At 39.6% G+C, this 16147-nt stretch overlaps 1 protein-coding gene and 1 long non-coding RNA gene across 2 annotated transcripts in view; one reads left to right on the forward strand and one right to left on the reverse strand.

The window, feature by feature from the left end:
• GALNT18 (polypeptide N-acetylgalactosaminyltransferase 18) overlaps positions 1-16147 on the forward strand; it is a 258857-nt gene that overhangs the window by 121946 nt on the left and 120764 nt on the right. The window contains exon 2 of the mRNA XM_083725220.1: positions 14691-14883. Within this exon, the coding sequence (XP_083581346.1) occupies positions 14691-14883 (193 nt within the window). The remainder of the gene's footprint in view (positions 1-14690; positions 14884-16147) is intronic.
• Positions 1-16147, reverse strand: part of LOC310838715 — a 69886-nt gene that overhangs the window by 35004 nt on the left and 18735 nt on the right. The gene's annotated exons all lie outside the window — the stretch shown is intronic.

Raw genomic sequence — 16147 nt, forward strand, 5'->3', positions numbered from 1 at the left:
ACTTTACATGCAATATGTAGCACCTGCTGTTAATGGCTTTGGTGCATTTGGAATCTCATAGCCTTCATTGTGCATTAATCAGGAGCTCTGTGTTGGTTTATGCTCAATGCCATGGAAGACAGAGGTAAGCCTTACCTGTGAACAAAGTTGAGCCAGAGTCCTCTTGTTGTTTGGCCTTTTCTGAAGCTGCACTTTCCCTTAAGACACTCCCAAAGCACTGCATACAAAAACCCTCTTGGGTGAGGGAATGTAAAGGTATTATCCTCTTTTTCCTTTGCTTACCTTGTGGTTACCATGCAAACAGCATGGTATGGTGATGGTGGTGGGCTTAGCCTTTTCTTCTTCTTTTACCCCTTCAGACTAGATTCCACTAGTTCATGAGCTATGCCTAGTCTAATCTTCCTGGTTGGATTACTGTAATGTGTCCGACTTGGGGCTGCAGTTGAAGATCATGGTGGAGCTTCTGTTGCTACAGAATATACCTGACAAGCATCATCGTATTTTTTTCTGGGCTCAATTCAAAGTGTTGTGGCCAATTACCTCAAGAGCCACCTCCATTCATTTGAATCTGCTTAACCGTTGAGATACTCAGCTGGGGCCCTGATCATCAACTGGAGCCCCAAACTGTACCCCACCCCAACCACCTGAAGTACAGCAGTCTGACAACTGAAACAGGGATAGAAGATATAGGGATGCTCTGTGGTAGAAGAAGTTCACTTGGCTCTGTAACGGCTTGCTAATGGGTTCCAGGGGTAGCTTCGCCAACAGCGTTGGCTGCTTCTGCTTTTGTCCTGAGTTTTAGCTTTCTTAATTCATAATGTTGGTTCATTGTTTGGTTCTTTTATACATTTGTTTACTGCCTTGAATATTTTCTAGAGAGGCAAGTTCAAGGTGTTGGTACTATGGATCATGAGGCCCTATGGATCATATCAGTAACTTGTGTGCAAACTGCCTTGAGACAGTGTTTTAGAAGGTGATTGATAAATAAGTTATAGTAACAACAGTGCTGTCAATAAATAAAATAATTTGCCCCTAAAAATTGGGGCTTCCTTTTTCTGTTTCATCAGAACACTTGATGCTCAAGATTGGCTCTGCTATGTGTCAGACACACACATGGGCACAAATCCCTTCTTTTCTGGTTGAATGGAGTTTGAACAATATTTCATTTGCTTGTAGTTCTTCTGGCTGTTGTTAAAGGAGTTTGCATGTAAATGTGTGTGTTTCTGACAATAATAAAAATAAGCTATAGAGAATGTCAGCGTATTATTCTACCAAAGTGGTTTCTTAATCTAGTTAAAATTGATGTGCAAGTTATTGCTTTGAAAAATCTTAGTTTCGTAGCATGGGAGTACACTGCAATCATACAGTTATTCCAAACTCCTCTTTAATGTGACTGAGAAAGTCTGGAATGCTGTTTCTCTGTATTTGCTGTGACATCTTTTGACAAAATTGGCTGTTTACCAAGCTGGAAAATACTGATATTTGATTCTTAACACGATTAAGGCACAGTCAAGCAGACACTGAATGCATTAACAAAGCAAGACTTCTGTATAAAGTTCCTTGCATTTTTCATTTTTTTAAAAAGAACTCGTATTTGGTTTTTTTATTTTTATCATCTATCTATTTATTCTTATCCCATCTTTTCCCTGTAACGGTTAAAAGTAGCACTACTCTTTAATGAAGGCATATGCTGTGAACCACCCTGAGATCTTCAGATGATGGGCAGGATACAAATTTAAATAATAATAGTAATAGTAATCCACACAATCATAGAATTGTAGAGTTGGAAGGGACCCAAAGGTTCATCTAGTCCAGCCCCCTGCAATGCAGGAATCTCAACTAAAGCATCCATGAAAGATAGCCATCCAACCTCTGCTTAAAAACCTTCAAGTAAGGAGAGTCCACAACCTCCCCAAAAGAGTCTGTTCCTCTGTCAAAGAGCTCTTACCATCAGAAACATCTTCCTGATGTTGAGTCAGAATCTCCTGTCTTGTAACTTGAATCCACTGGTACGAGTCCTACTCTCCAGAGCAGGAGAAAACAAGCATGCTCCCTCTTCCATGTGACAGCTCTGAAGATATTTGAAGATGGCTATGATACCTCCTCTTTTCCAGGCTAAACATACCCAGCTCCTTCAAGCGCTCCTTGTAAGGCTCAGTTTCCAGACCCTTGATAATCTTGGTTGCCCTCCTCTGCACACATTCCAGCTTTGCAATACAGTGGAACCTCGGTTCTCGAACACCTCCATTGTCATACATTTTGGTTCTTGAACGCCAAAAACCCGGAAGTAAATGCTTCCGTTTTCTAATGTTTTTTGGAATCCAAACATGCGATGTGGCTTCCGCTGAGTGCAAGAAGCTCTTGCAACCAATGGGAATCCGTGCCTCAGTTTTCGAACGTTTTGGAAGTTGAACGGGCTTCTGGAACGGATTTTGTTTGAGAACTGAGGTACCACTGCATCCTTAAATTGTAGTGTCTGGAAGCGGACACAGTACTCCAGGTGTGGTCTGACCAAGGCAGAATAGAATGGTACTATTACTTCCTTTGATTAGGACACTATACTTCTGTCAATGCAGCCTAGAACAGCATTAGCTTTTTTGCTGCTGCATCACACTGTTGACTCATGTGAAGCTTCTGGTATACTAAAACCCCTACAGGCAAACCAGGTCTCCTCCATCTTATATTGGTATAGCTGGTTAATCCTGCCTAAGTGAAGAACCAGACATTTGTCCCTATTTAAATTCATGTTGTTAGATTGGGCACAAAGAGCAAAGTATCAACAGGGTGACTCTCTTGCTTTTCCTGCAGAAGGCTTAACAGGACTATCCCTCTAGAAGTTCATTAACTTTGAAAGGGAACACATATGGAATATAACTGATTTGTAAATAACTGTTGATGGCTAAGGTAGGAGTGTTAATTGTGCACTATAACATATATAAAAATATTACATGTGTTTCCACATCAGTGGATAAAAAAACAGAAGAAAGGCTTGTGCAAAATTAACGAATTGCTTTGGAACAGAAAGTGTTAATGAATCCCAGAAAGGACTGAGACACATTTATACATTCCTAGCAGCATCCCGCCCTACAGTATTTCAGTGGCTCATTGTTTCTCTGCTGGTAGTTTACATACTAAAATGAAAATATATAAATGCATGGAAGTAATAAATAATACCCTTTTCATATAACTTCATGATGTGTCACTTACTCCTTTTTTTGGGGGGGGGGAGATTATTGGGTGAATCCTTAGAAAAGATAGTTAACCAAACTAAGTATATCTAATATTTCTATGCCACCTCTTCATAATTTCGAAATTAGCTTAAAGTACTACAACAGAACAGAGGCAACACCCTCCTACTTTCAACCTTTGCCTCACATTACCTCATTCATCTACAAACAATCCTGCCAACTGTGCTGTAAAAAGTTTCAGTTGCCCATTTCTGCAGATCAAACTGCTGTTAAAGGCACAAGAGCAGGCCAGACCAGTTTTTTCCCCAATCAGCAAGGAAATAAGGGCCATTAAAATGCCTAACCATGCTTGAGATTGGAACATCTTTTGTTTAAAGATAACCACAATGCTGAATTAAAAAAAAAAAAACATCTTGTGGAGAATCACTGCTACACACCAGGAAAGCCACATACTGAAATGGTCTGCTAGCGTAAAGCATGTGGTGAGGATCTGCTAACACAATGAGCAGGTGCTTTGTGACATTGCTTCTAATGGTGTGAACTGGCCACCATGGGTACAATTGGTACAATTCAGTTTTCATTATGCACTGCTACATTGTACTGATAAAATAACTGCTTCCCAGTATGGGCTGAACTGTCTGTGGCAATGATACAGAAGAAGGTTATCCATCCCAAGTCAAACCATTGGTCCATCTAGCTTAGTATTGTCTTCAACCAGGGTTGCCAACATGGTTCCATCCTGATGCTGTTTGACAGCTTATCCCACCACCCCTGACTTTTGGTCCTACTAGCTGGGACTGCTAGAAGCTGGGAGTCCAATAGCCACTGGAAGCCACCATTTTGGCTACTCCTAATGTACACAGCTTTCCAGAGTTCAGGCAGGATTATTTCTTAGCTCTACCTGGAGGTGCTGGGGGTTGAACCTAGGTTATTTTGCATGCATGCAAAACATGTATTTCATCACTCAACTATAGACTGTATATTCCAACAACAGACAGGATTTTTGGTATTAGCATTATTCTGAAACAGTAGGGCTACAACTTTGTATCCACGTAGCTGTTAGCAAACCCTCCTGAACACAGTGGGGCTTACTTCCAAATCCACATTGTGCTGTAAGTAACTGTACACATATAGTCTGTCTTTTTCATTTTCAATAATGAATTTTAATATATTTGTAAGGTTGGTAAAAAACATAAGAAGCTATAGCACTTGGTAGATCAGTGCATTTGGCACGAGTTTCAATGAAACCCTTTTTTCTTTCTTGACTGTGACACATGCAGTGCTGGCTTTTGTTCTTGCTGTAACTTTTCAAGAGCCCAGGAAGAGATAAGTACAGAATTATAAAGTAGGTAGCTCATAATCTAGGTAAATATTGGGGGGGGAAAGTTGCATTGTTTTCGCTCCTTTTTTGTACGCAGAGATGGCATTTTTGTTTTCTTACTGTCAAAGATTTCATAAGGCAATAATGAGTGCTTCCCAAAATTACTACTTTTGATCCAAAGGAATTAAACAAGAACACATTTGGCTCCATCCTTTTATTATTAAAATTTTAATTGTGACACTTCCTCTGATGAAATAAAAGTGAGTTTTCTGGATGACAGAAGAGGTGTCCTGATACTCTATTACAAAACTAGAGGAGCCATTTTTGAAGGAAACCAAACGAGTAAATTTTCTTCTTCCCTCCCTCTTAATGTGGAAAACTTTGTATTCATGCCATTGCCATTGTTCTATGAGGCAAGAAGCGGAAGGGAGATAGAAATCGGAAGGTGGCAATGCAACTATGACTGGTATTTATGGGCCTAGGAGCCCATCAGAAAGTAATTTTACCCTATGATTTTATCCAGTTACTCTCGCTTATCAACATTGCCCATAATTCCTAGCTCTCATTACTGGTCTTTCTGCTGTGCATCACACACACACACACACACACACACACACACACTTCCTCTCTTACAGCTTTATTTCAAGGCCTCATTGCAGTCAATTATTTTAGCAAGAGCATTTATAATATTTAAGGAGATTGTTTCCATATGATGAATATTCAAAGTGAAATACTGGTTCTTATTATGGAGAAGTAATGAAGAACACATCAACATGATGAACCAATCTACTCAATGTAATAGACACAGAGTAAAGTGATACCCTGTGCAGTTTAAGCAAATAAATAAGAAAAATTGCAGAGAAAAATTACTAACAGAGGCACTGTTAATTTTATGTGTTAAAGCACACAACCAATAGCTTTGTGAGGTTATGAGCTTGCTTTTTCACTGTTGTTTTTTTGAAATTATATCTACAGCTCCTTTACGAAACTGAGGACTTGTTTGCATGCTGTTTTTCATGGGAGGTTTACCAGAAAATACCTCCATCCATGCACACGTACACACTTCATTCTTGAATATTTCCTAGAGAAAATAGTTATGCTCTTCTCTGCTATGTTTTGTGGGAGAAGAATGCCACATCAGCTTACAGTCAAGATGTTTGGAGAGAAGATCACAGAAAATTAATTGTCTCTGTACCTCAGTGTGGTGTTTTACTTCTGTGGTAACTGTTTCTAACTTCAAAAAACAAAAACAAAAACCAGAAGCTTCCTCAAATATGCAGTAAATAACGTGGACTCTTTCCTCAAGGTTAATGAAAGGGTTACCTTCATATAAAATCCATTGACTTCATTTTAGGAATCAGCATTTAGGATTTGTTCTTTTAGAGAAAACTGTTGCAATGAATACAAATTCTGGACCCATCAGCGCTATACCGGCTACAGCAGACAGAAATCCTCTCATCACCTGAAGCGTATTACCTGGGCACTGTGCAGAAAATTGAGAGTAGAATCCCAGCCCATCTGCTGATTTGAAGATTCCGGCTCACATTCCGAAATAACAACCTTGGGTCTAGTTTACTAAGAAACTACAAATTAGTCATGGAAAATTGGAGCTACCAAAAGAGAATTAGTTCTACAGTGCTAGGTAAATGCAAATCAACCCCTTTAATGCAGGTTTCACTGGCACATCTAACATCTGATACAATTTGATCTTCTTTTAAAACAGAGCTAATTGGGAGGAAATTTTGGCTCATAAAAGAGAATGAAACTGTTGATTCTCCCTGAAGCTTTTGACCAGATATCTCATTTGGGAACTATGTGGGCAGTAATGGCAGGCACATAGCCATAAACATGTATTTCTGATTAGCTAGTGTGATGTTAGGGGAACGTAAGGGCCCAATGTCCAGTTGGGTTCAAACTAAAACAAATTAGAAATATAACAGATGCTTTGCAAAGGGTATTGTATGCTGAGTTGTACAGTGGCCATAATGGAGAGGTGTTTCATACATTTTGTCAGGACATTATTTAGCACCTTGCTTTGCTTTTGTGTACTTTGTTAACAAGGAAAAAAAGATAAGATTTGCATAGATTTGCATGAATAAAATGGCTGAAGCATCAGCTATAGCCATGTGTTTGTGTTGCTATCCTCCTGGTTGTCCATCAGGCCTCATTGTCCCTGGAATAGTTACCAGTAGATGGGAATTTGCAGTCTGATTGGCTTCTAGTCTTGGAGGACTTTATTGTCTATAAGCAATGAGTCACCCTTATATCATAGTTGTACATTGCAGTCTGTTCTTAGAAAGTGGGGGAATTAATGACAGCCAGATCAATTTGCTGCATGATTTTTGTCACTCGTTGAAGACTGCATGAGACAAGATGTCTGTTTCAAAGAGATGTGAGTGTGTAAGACTGGCTTTGCACAAGCAATTTCTATGCCAAAGGGCTGTGGCTTTTGGTATATGTGATAATTCCCACTGTGAAGTCAAGTGCACATTTGAGGTGCTTCCAGCAATATTCTTAAAGTAACACACCATCCAAAAGCAGTCACAGTGAAGCTATGAAAACTGCAAGTATAAAATACTTTTTAAATTAGTACATTTTGGACTGGATATATTAGCCTTCCCTGCACTATTTTAATACCATAGGTCTGGCAGTGCTGTTCACAACTGCTGTGCACAAATACCATCAATCTGTTATGCTTCTTTATCCTTGTCATCATCCTCATCCTGTGAGGTTTTTTGGGGGAAGTAAGAAACACACCCTGGGCAAGCAGCTGTAATGGGAATTGCTGTGCCACTTGTACAAAATGTTCACAGCAGTGCTTACATTAGTTAACCACCTTCCATTTTGAAAACAATAACAAGAAAGATATATGAATCTTCAGAGACTGTGTTGTAGAGCTTCAAATTAACACAGTTCCTTTTTATAAATGTCAGCAGTGGGATAGAAGGAATCAGTCTAGCTGGGCAACATTTGAAATGTCATTTTCTAAATTTACAATTGGCTCACACTTACTTGTAGACTTTAAAGGCTATTCCTCTGGTGCTCATTCAGTGGAATGTCGCTGCTTGGAATTTGTTGAAAAGGGAATCTGCAGAAAGACAAGGAGAAACCACTAGTAAATGTTACTAGCTTCTCAAAGAAAAGAAAAGAGAAAATTGACCTTAAAAAGAAAAATGTGGCGTATGACCAACATATGTATTTCAACATATGGGGTTAATTTAATAGAGGTCTCTGACTGTGACATATGCAGAAGTGCAAAAATGCACTTCCATTCTGTAGAGATTCCTGTTTATGATTATTACTTTGTCAAAATTAAAATAAACAAAGAAGAAGAAAAAGAAACTGGGATGGGTAAGGGCAGGTTTGTATGGAGCCTATCCTGTACTCTCTCGTATTTATGCCAACTGAGGCATATGACTGGAATCCAACACTCTGTGAGCTGGACTTCTGTTCATGTAGTGGATCTTCAGCTTCCACTAGTCCCCTGCACACCCCACAAAATCTATTATGTAGGGTCCTCTTACTCTTTGGAGAAGATTTAAAGGGCTCATGGGGAGGGTCAAGGGGGTGGGGAGAGGAGAAGAAAGTAAAGTCCCATTGTGCAAGTGGAAATTCTTCCGCTCATGCAGGTACTTCCCTGTGTTCTCCCCTCAGTTTTAAATGCTATACTAACCTTATATTCAGAACAGCACCTTCTTTTGGATGTCAAATGCAAGTTCCCTGAGATCAAGGACTGATGACAGAGGACAAGCTTATGTTACACACACATTCTTGTAGATCAGTTTGTTTGACCCTTGTAGTGTTAACTGGAGAGGAGCTTTTCTCCAAGTAAATGTGCTCATTGATGCTAAATGGAGTGCTGAATAAAGCAAGCACAGCTCTCAAAGAGCTACGTACCTTGCCTGTGTTGTGGTTGGCAGTCCACATCCGCCTGTCAGCATAAGCTGCTTTTCTCTTCCCTCACAGAAACAGCAGCAATCGATATGCATGAATACCTTGGTTTGTTTTTTTCCTGGAGTTCGTTATTCAGCAGGATGTTTAAGCACATGCCTAATTTGAAGTCTTCGGGAGGTTAATTCTGTTGACTAATCATGCCTTTAAACTTTATGCATATGGTTAAATACTTTGTTAAGGAGTTGTTCCGGTGGAATGAGAGGAAGGAGGAGGAAATAAAATCATCAGGGCATCATGCATACAGTATTTGTGTATGTGGCAGTTATTCTTGGTCTTTGTGAACCTCTGTTTTGACAAGGCAAGAAAGGAGCTCTGAAGTGTATTGAGTCATGTATAGGGAAGGGCCATGGCTTAGTGCTAGAGCATCTGCCTTATCTGCAAAAAGTTCCTGGTTCAATTCCTATCATTTCTAGGTAGAGCTAGGAGGGACTGCTATCTGAAATCTGTGCTGCAAGTCACTGTATACATTGATGAACCAAAGGCCTGATTCAATATAAGGCAGTTTTCTGCATTCTGCAATGTCAGTCACATAGAACCAGCAGTTGAATTACCGGTACTTACTTGATGTGTTTCTGAGATCAATTAGGGAAAACTAGCTGAATCCAAGGGACAACAAGAACAGGGGAATTCCCTCCCAAGGCTAGAACTAGGGAAGAACAGGAGAAGAATGGCAGCTGTGTAAAATATGACATTATATATTGTTTCCCAAACCCTTTTTCAAGGAAAAATAAATCCACTACATCCATAAACAAAACAAAAAGACAAGCCCTCCTTCCTGATTAGACCTGCTCATAACCTCTTCTAAGAGTTCCCCTTCTAAAGGATCAGAAGCAAATGAGCTTGTCTTTTAGTGCACAGCTGCTGTTGCTGCTGCTGCTGCTATTTTCCTTCTTGCATATTTTGTTAGCTGTCTTGACCACCTCCCCCAGCTTATTACTTCTAAGAGGCAGTTGTGGAACAGAAAGCAACAAGCAAAGTAGGAACAAATGGCTCTGAGTCTTAAACTTAAGAAGAATCCAACATTTCAATATCCTTTCTGTTTGCTGACCTTATGCAGTGGTCTTTTTGGCAAGTGGTGCTGTGGAGAGGAGTGGAAATTCTATGGGGGCACAGTCTCCACCAAACACTAAACTACACTGTGAGCTAAGGACTGAGTCCAGTAATTCCTGTAGTACTGTTGTACTGGTAAGTTCAGACTGAACACAGTAACCTCGTCTTACTGACACAATTTCACCTAGAATTCAGGACATCAGAAAGAAGATCTGACCTGAATTATCTATGTGGATGTTTGGTACACATTCAGGGCAGTATGGTGTTAAGCCAAAAACAAAAATCAGGCTTCCCCTTCAACAAAATATGCTTCAGAAATGTTAGCAAATTGGATCTTGTGACTGTCATGTTTATGTGATATCTCCCAGGGTCAAGGGTTGAAGTTAAAGACTGTTGATTATTATACTCTATATACTCTGTATATCATATTCACAGATTCAGAGTCCAAGCATTCCCTGTGATGAAAAAAATAACACATGAAATTCTAATGCATAGAAAACCATAGGTGAGATTGACACTTACGAATGTGCAATTCTCAACGAAGATGAAAGGGGAGGAGGGCTTGGGGGAAACCAAGCCATATATCTTTAGATTTTCTTAAGAAGCACACACCTCACATGTGCAGTACAAAAGATGCAGCTTAGTGCAGGAATAACCGGAAGGAAGAGGCACTTGAATATAGATGGAATATAAAATACGAACCCAGACTACATTAAACTCAATCAAGTTAATCAATAGGTTTTTTTTTAACCTGGCAAGGCTCTGAAAGAATAAACCCAGAAAACTGTGAACATGGAATCTCTGCTCTTGTATATTAATACATGTATCTTACATCTATATTTCAGAATTTCCCAGCCTGATGCCCTTCAGATTTTTTGGGACTACAACTCCCATCAGCCCCAACAAACATGGCCAATAGTCAGGCATAATGGGAGTTGTATTTTGAAACATCTGGAGGGTGCCAGGCTGGGGAAGGCTGCTATTCTGCCTTGTAACACATGATGGGAGAAAATGAGATATATGCCCTCTTCAAATTAGCCAGGCACTACCTTAAGTAATGCGTGCTCCACATTGTTATATTCAGCTGTTTTTAATAGGCTTGTCAAGGTCATGTTTCTCATCTGAAATGAGGGTTTGGCATGATTTTCGTCCCCGAAGTGAAATGGAGCTGATCCCAGGATTTAGCAGAAGCAAAGTGCCTTGACAGATTAAGAAGTGCTACATATTTAGGTGACTGAAAGCCAGTGCAAGCTACCAGTCTTTCATTAGTCTCTTGTCAGAGTCATGGTGGGGGATGGAGGAAGAAGGGCACTGCAGAAGAAGCCAAGAGCTTAATCTTCTCAATTTATGTTAAAAATAAAGATAAAAGGACAAGCTTCTTGACATAAGTCAGGAGTTATGATCCCGGATGGTAGAGAGTGTCATTACATAAGCTGTTTTCCTCATATATATTTTTATCTTGCCTGCTGAAGCTGCCTTTTGGGCCTATGGGTGATAGTGTAGGAGTTGTTGTGTGGCTCAGTCAGTCTCCAGAGACAGCAATCAAAAGAGTCTACACATTTTTTTCTAGAGTACATTGTGTGGAACTGCATTAATAAAGAGCTGTTGTTGGCAAATGTATCTGAATTGAAGAATGTATGGCTGTGACTTAACTAGCTGCTAGTTTTGTATTTTCTAGGAACTCCAGAAATTAATGTGTATGTTTGTATGTGTGTGTGTCCTGTACACCTATGACATGCTACAGAACTGGTCAGTAAGCATTATATCCCAACCACATTATATTTTGTAGCTTTGATGAACATAGGAATGTTGGTACTTAATTATAATTACTTTTTTGCATTGGCAAGTAATTGAGCAAGGCCACAAACTGTGGCTTATATGACTGGGCATTTAAGTCCCTGTGTCAGTGTGAGATGAGTCATTGGCCTGGTTTGTGCATCATACTAAAGACGTGGTTTATAACAAACCACAAGCTGTTCCACAGAAAATTAAACACAACATGACTCTCTCTTTTTCAAACGTTTATTTAGTTTTCCAGCTACTCTTGTCATGTGCCTTTGTAACTGGTTGAATGTTTGGGATGTGGTGTCCAAACTAACCATGATTAAGGAAAAGTGCTGTGTTCACATGCGACACCAAACCATAGTTAAAACAAAGCAAGCCATTAATAATACATGACTTCAGATTATAGTTTGTTGGCAATAAGCAAATGATAGTTAAGCCACTGAGCAGGATTTGGATATCATAGTGAGCCATGGTTTAATAAACCATAGTTTAATAAACATAAACTTAGCATTATGTGTGAACCAGGCTGTTTTCTTGCATTGGCACAAGGAACTCACTCCTAGCCAAGAATTAACACTGTTTCCCTTCCTCCAGTACAACAAAGTTGTGGATTATAAAGAATTTAAATGGTCCAGATTAAAAACATGCCAAGTGCCTGTGTATGTGGGGGAAGATCACTGTGTGTGAGCTTCAGTTTACAGACGTTAAGCTTCATCCTGTGTACTGTTCTGAATCTCTACAGCTGGGGAGATGCATTTATTTTATGGAAATATTTCTCCACATTTTTGTATTTTACATCCAGAGAAGCTGCTTGCAGGATGCTAAACTATATTATATTATGTCAAATACCATTCAAGGTCTTGGAGGTTCTTGTAATAAATTATGAGGAAGGGCTCGACTTGTGAAATGTCAAGTCACAGTAAAGTGTTGCATCTGAATAACGTCTCATTGATTATCCATGACCTGACACGCTGTCTAGCAGCTTTTGCATTTCAAAAACCTCTTTGTTTTCTGAATATACCAGCCATTTTTGGTTACTCACACACAGAGGGCAGGGGAACACATTTCCTCTTCTTTTTTCTTTTAAAGGAATACAAGCCAATCTGACTGAAAGTCATTGTGCGTATTGGAGGTAATGTATTTTGGGGAGCACAGATCTTTGAACTGTAGCACGTGCTGGGTTTCTATTCATAGAGCCTGTACCCATCCCATATATTGTTCTATATTTGGCATAATATGCTATATTAATGTATTAGATTTTATGGGCTTCTGCCCAGTCATAGGTCTTTGGTCAGAATTTACATAGCAGGGAAAGCCGCAGAGAGAAACTGACATTGTACCTGTTATTACTTGCCGAATAATATCATCCATTTGGCTTCCCTTTTTCGTTTCATCAGAGTGATAGGCACTATAGTGCCTAATATTTATTGCAAGTTGATAGATATCCCTAAAATACAAAGGCCTCAGCAGAGATAGATGTGTCTGAATACTTTATTATGTTTTCTTGCTTGTTAGCTCAAGAAAGATAACTATTCACTTTTGATATCTAACATACTTATTCACTTTGAAATGAATAAAGTGAGGCGGGCTTTCATCCTCAGTTTGTCAGATATTGATTCTAGGTGTTTTGGGGATGGCTACTGTGTTTTGCAGGTGGCGCTGTGGGTTAAACCACAGAGCCTAGAGCTTACCGATCAGAAGGTCGGCAGTTCGAATCCCTGTGACGGGGTGAGCTCCAGTTGCTTGGTCCCTGCTCCTGCCAATCTAGCAGTTCAAAAGCACATCAAAATCCAAGTAGATTTTCCTCCGGCGGGAAATAGGTACCACTCCGGAGGGAAGTTAAACGGCGTTTCCGTTCGCCAGAAGCGGCTTAGTCGTGACCCGGAAGCTGTTTGCTGGCTTCCTCAGCCAGTAAAGCGAGATGAGCACTGCAACCCCAGCGTCATCCGCGACTGAACCTAATTGTCAGGGGTCCCTTTACCTTTACTGATTTATGAGATGTTTTTGTAAACATCTCCCACTTTAATCTGATGTACGAGTAACACTGTCTTAGCATGGATTGAGTTTACTCTTACTATATGTACTACCAGAGCCGTAGCTAGGTGATCTTGTGTCCCTGGCAGAACTGTCCCGATTGCGTCCCCTAGCCATGGACAAATTAGCTCTTCTTTCTGCCTCTCCTCCAACTCTTCCCCCCATTCAATTCACCCTCTACTGTATTTAAAACCATTTCTCATGAGGCAATAATCAATGTTTATATTTAAGGGTTATGTCCCACCTCAGCACCCCCTAGCTATGGCCCTGTGTAAAGTAAATAAAATTAAAATAAAGGCACAAGTAAAGCATCTTATTAACTGCTTAGTACACAAGATAATGCTAAATCTATGTTTATTAAACTATGGTTTATTAAACCATGGCTCACTATGATATCCAAATCCTGCTCAGTGGCTTAACTATCATTTGCTTATTGCCAACAAACTATAATCTGAAGTCATGTATTGTTAATGGCTTGCTTTGTTTTAACTATGGTTTGGTGTCGCATGTGAACCCAGCACTTTTCCTTAATCATGGTTAGTTTGGCCACCACATCCCAAACATTCAACCAGTTACAAAGGCACATGACAAGAGTAGCTGGAAAACTAAATAAACGTTTGAAAAAGAGAGAGTCATGTTGTGTTTAATTTTCTGTGGAACAGCTCGTGGTTTGTTATAAACCACGTCTTTAGTATGATGCACAAACCAGGCCAATGACTCATCAAGGCGAGCTACAAACATCCTTTTTAAAAGTCATGAAAATTAATTTAAATAAACAATATTTCACAACAACATTTAGAACCCACTGAATCAGTAAAACCTGCAAGTTCCAATAGATCTGCAGTGTGAAAACATGGTTTCCAGCTTTGCAGGCATTTGCAGCTGTTCAATTTTTTAGGATTGAAGTTCCAATGCTTTGCACACTGAATAATCAGGCCACATGCTAAACCTGGCAGTGTTTTGGACCACCTGTGCCAGAATTTGGCTATTGTTAAAGACTGACCAGATAGCAGACTGACTTTGTGTAGTTAGATACATATCTTTCTGGAGTAAAGATATTGGGCTCATTGAATGGTTGCTACCTGTTTATGAAAGCTTTTGTATAGCCAGTCTAGGGCAGGCTGGTGTTTAGCCAAGTCTGGCTTGCCAACAGATTGACTTCAGTCCCAAAGGCGCACTCCTCCATTGTCTCCTGAGACAGACGGATGCCAACCAGGCTTGATCTTGTGAAATATTACAGTAGCATTGTAAAAACTTACAAATTTGCACCAAACCTGAATATTACCTTGTATAAATAAAAGTTCTAAATTGCATTGTTGTTGTTGTTAAAGAAAATCATATATATTATTGTTTTACAGAAGCACCTCTGAAACCAGAAGAAAATCCTGCAGAGGCTTTCACTGATTCATCCCTCTTCGCTCACTGGGGTCAGGATCTGAGCCCCGAGAACAGACGTATTGCCCTCAAACAATTCCAGTATTATGGCTACAATGCTTACCTGAGTGATCGTCTCCCCTTGGATAGACCATTGCCTGACTTTAGACCCAATGGGTAAGGAAAACCTTCTGGTGGGCATAATGCATGTTGTCTTTGGAATATTTTTTAAATTGTAAATTAGTCAATTTTTGAAAACTTGAAATGTATTAAATAAAAAAGATAGACTCTGGCCCAGATCAAGCACTTTCACGAACAATAGATTTTAACAGATGAATTAAGAATGCACTTAAATATCTTCCATCAAGAAAAATTCAAGTGGTTTAATGTTGGCTAAGTCATCCCCATGGTCTTCAGAGTTCTTATCCCGATAATTGTGCATAAAGTAAGGGCTATTTCACATAATTAAATCAACACAAGGTTCAACTTCGTTTTTAAAACACTCCAGTTGGGAAAGAAATGAAGAAGTAAACACTTAGCAAGTGATACTTGGTTTGTTGCAATAACATTAAAGATTAGAAAAAGCACTTTGGGATGTGTATGTGTTAGCAGACTTTGCAGCTTAGATGAATTATATTGAGGTAGTCACAGTTTCTGGAGTTCAGAGGCTTTATTCATGCAGGGACTATTTATAGGATGAGTAGAGATAGGAAAGAAAAAGTAGAAATTTTGTCTGTAAAGAACAACAGAAAAAAAATGACCCAGCTTTTAAGTTGGAGTTAACTTAGACAGAGAAGTTTACAAACAAGTGCTGGTTAGGTTAATAGATAAACAGTGCCCTTATGTGGTTTAAAGCAACACATACATTAACTAGAAACTTAGGAGAAGGAAATATACAGTGGTACCTCAGGTTACAGATGCTTCAGGTTACAGACGCTTCAGGTTACAGACTCTGCTAACCCAGAAATAGTACCTTGGGGTTAAGAACTCTGCTTCAGGATGAGAATAAAAATTGTGCGGCGGCAGCACGGTGGCAGCAGGAGGCCCCTATTAGCTAAAGCTAAGGTGAAGAACAGTTTCAGGTTAAGAACTGACCTCCAGAATGAATTAAGTTCTTAATCTGAGGTCCCACTGTCTTTGCTTTCCTTCAACAGTATGTTGTGTTTAGTTTTGTAAGAAGACTGTAGAACAGTCAGTATCAATATTGAGTGAATTCTGTGGAATTCAGACAATGTGCCCTTGCAGTTCTCATGACTCCTTCTGAAGATACCATCAGTATCTCTCATACTTGCAAACCAAAGTAGAGTGCTTTTCCACATTTCTGCTATGGGCCAGAGTAGCAGATCTTCTTCCATGTGAGGGAAATTATATATATGGAGTGTCCCCCTGGCCCCAGAAAAGCAATTTTCTCTTGAACTCTGTTTATAAGAAGTAATGGGGG

The sequence above is a fragment of the Podarcis gaigeae genome (genome assembly GCF_964106915.1).
Source record: "Podarcis gaigeae genome assembly, chromosome: 1".
NCBI classification, from domain to species: domain Eukaryota; kingdom Metazoa; phylum Chordata; class Lepidosauria; order Squamata; family Lacertidae; genus Podarcis; species Podarcis gaigeae.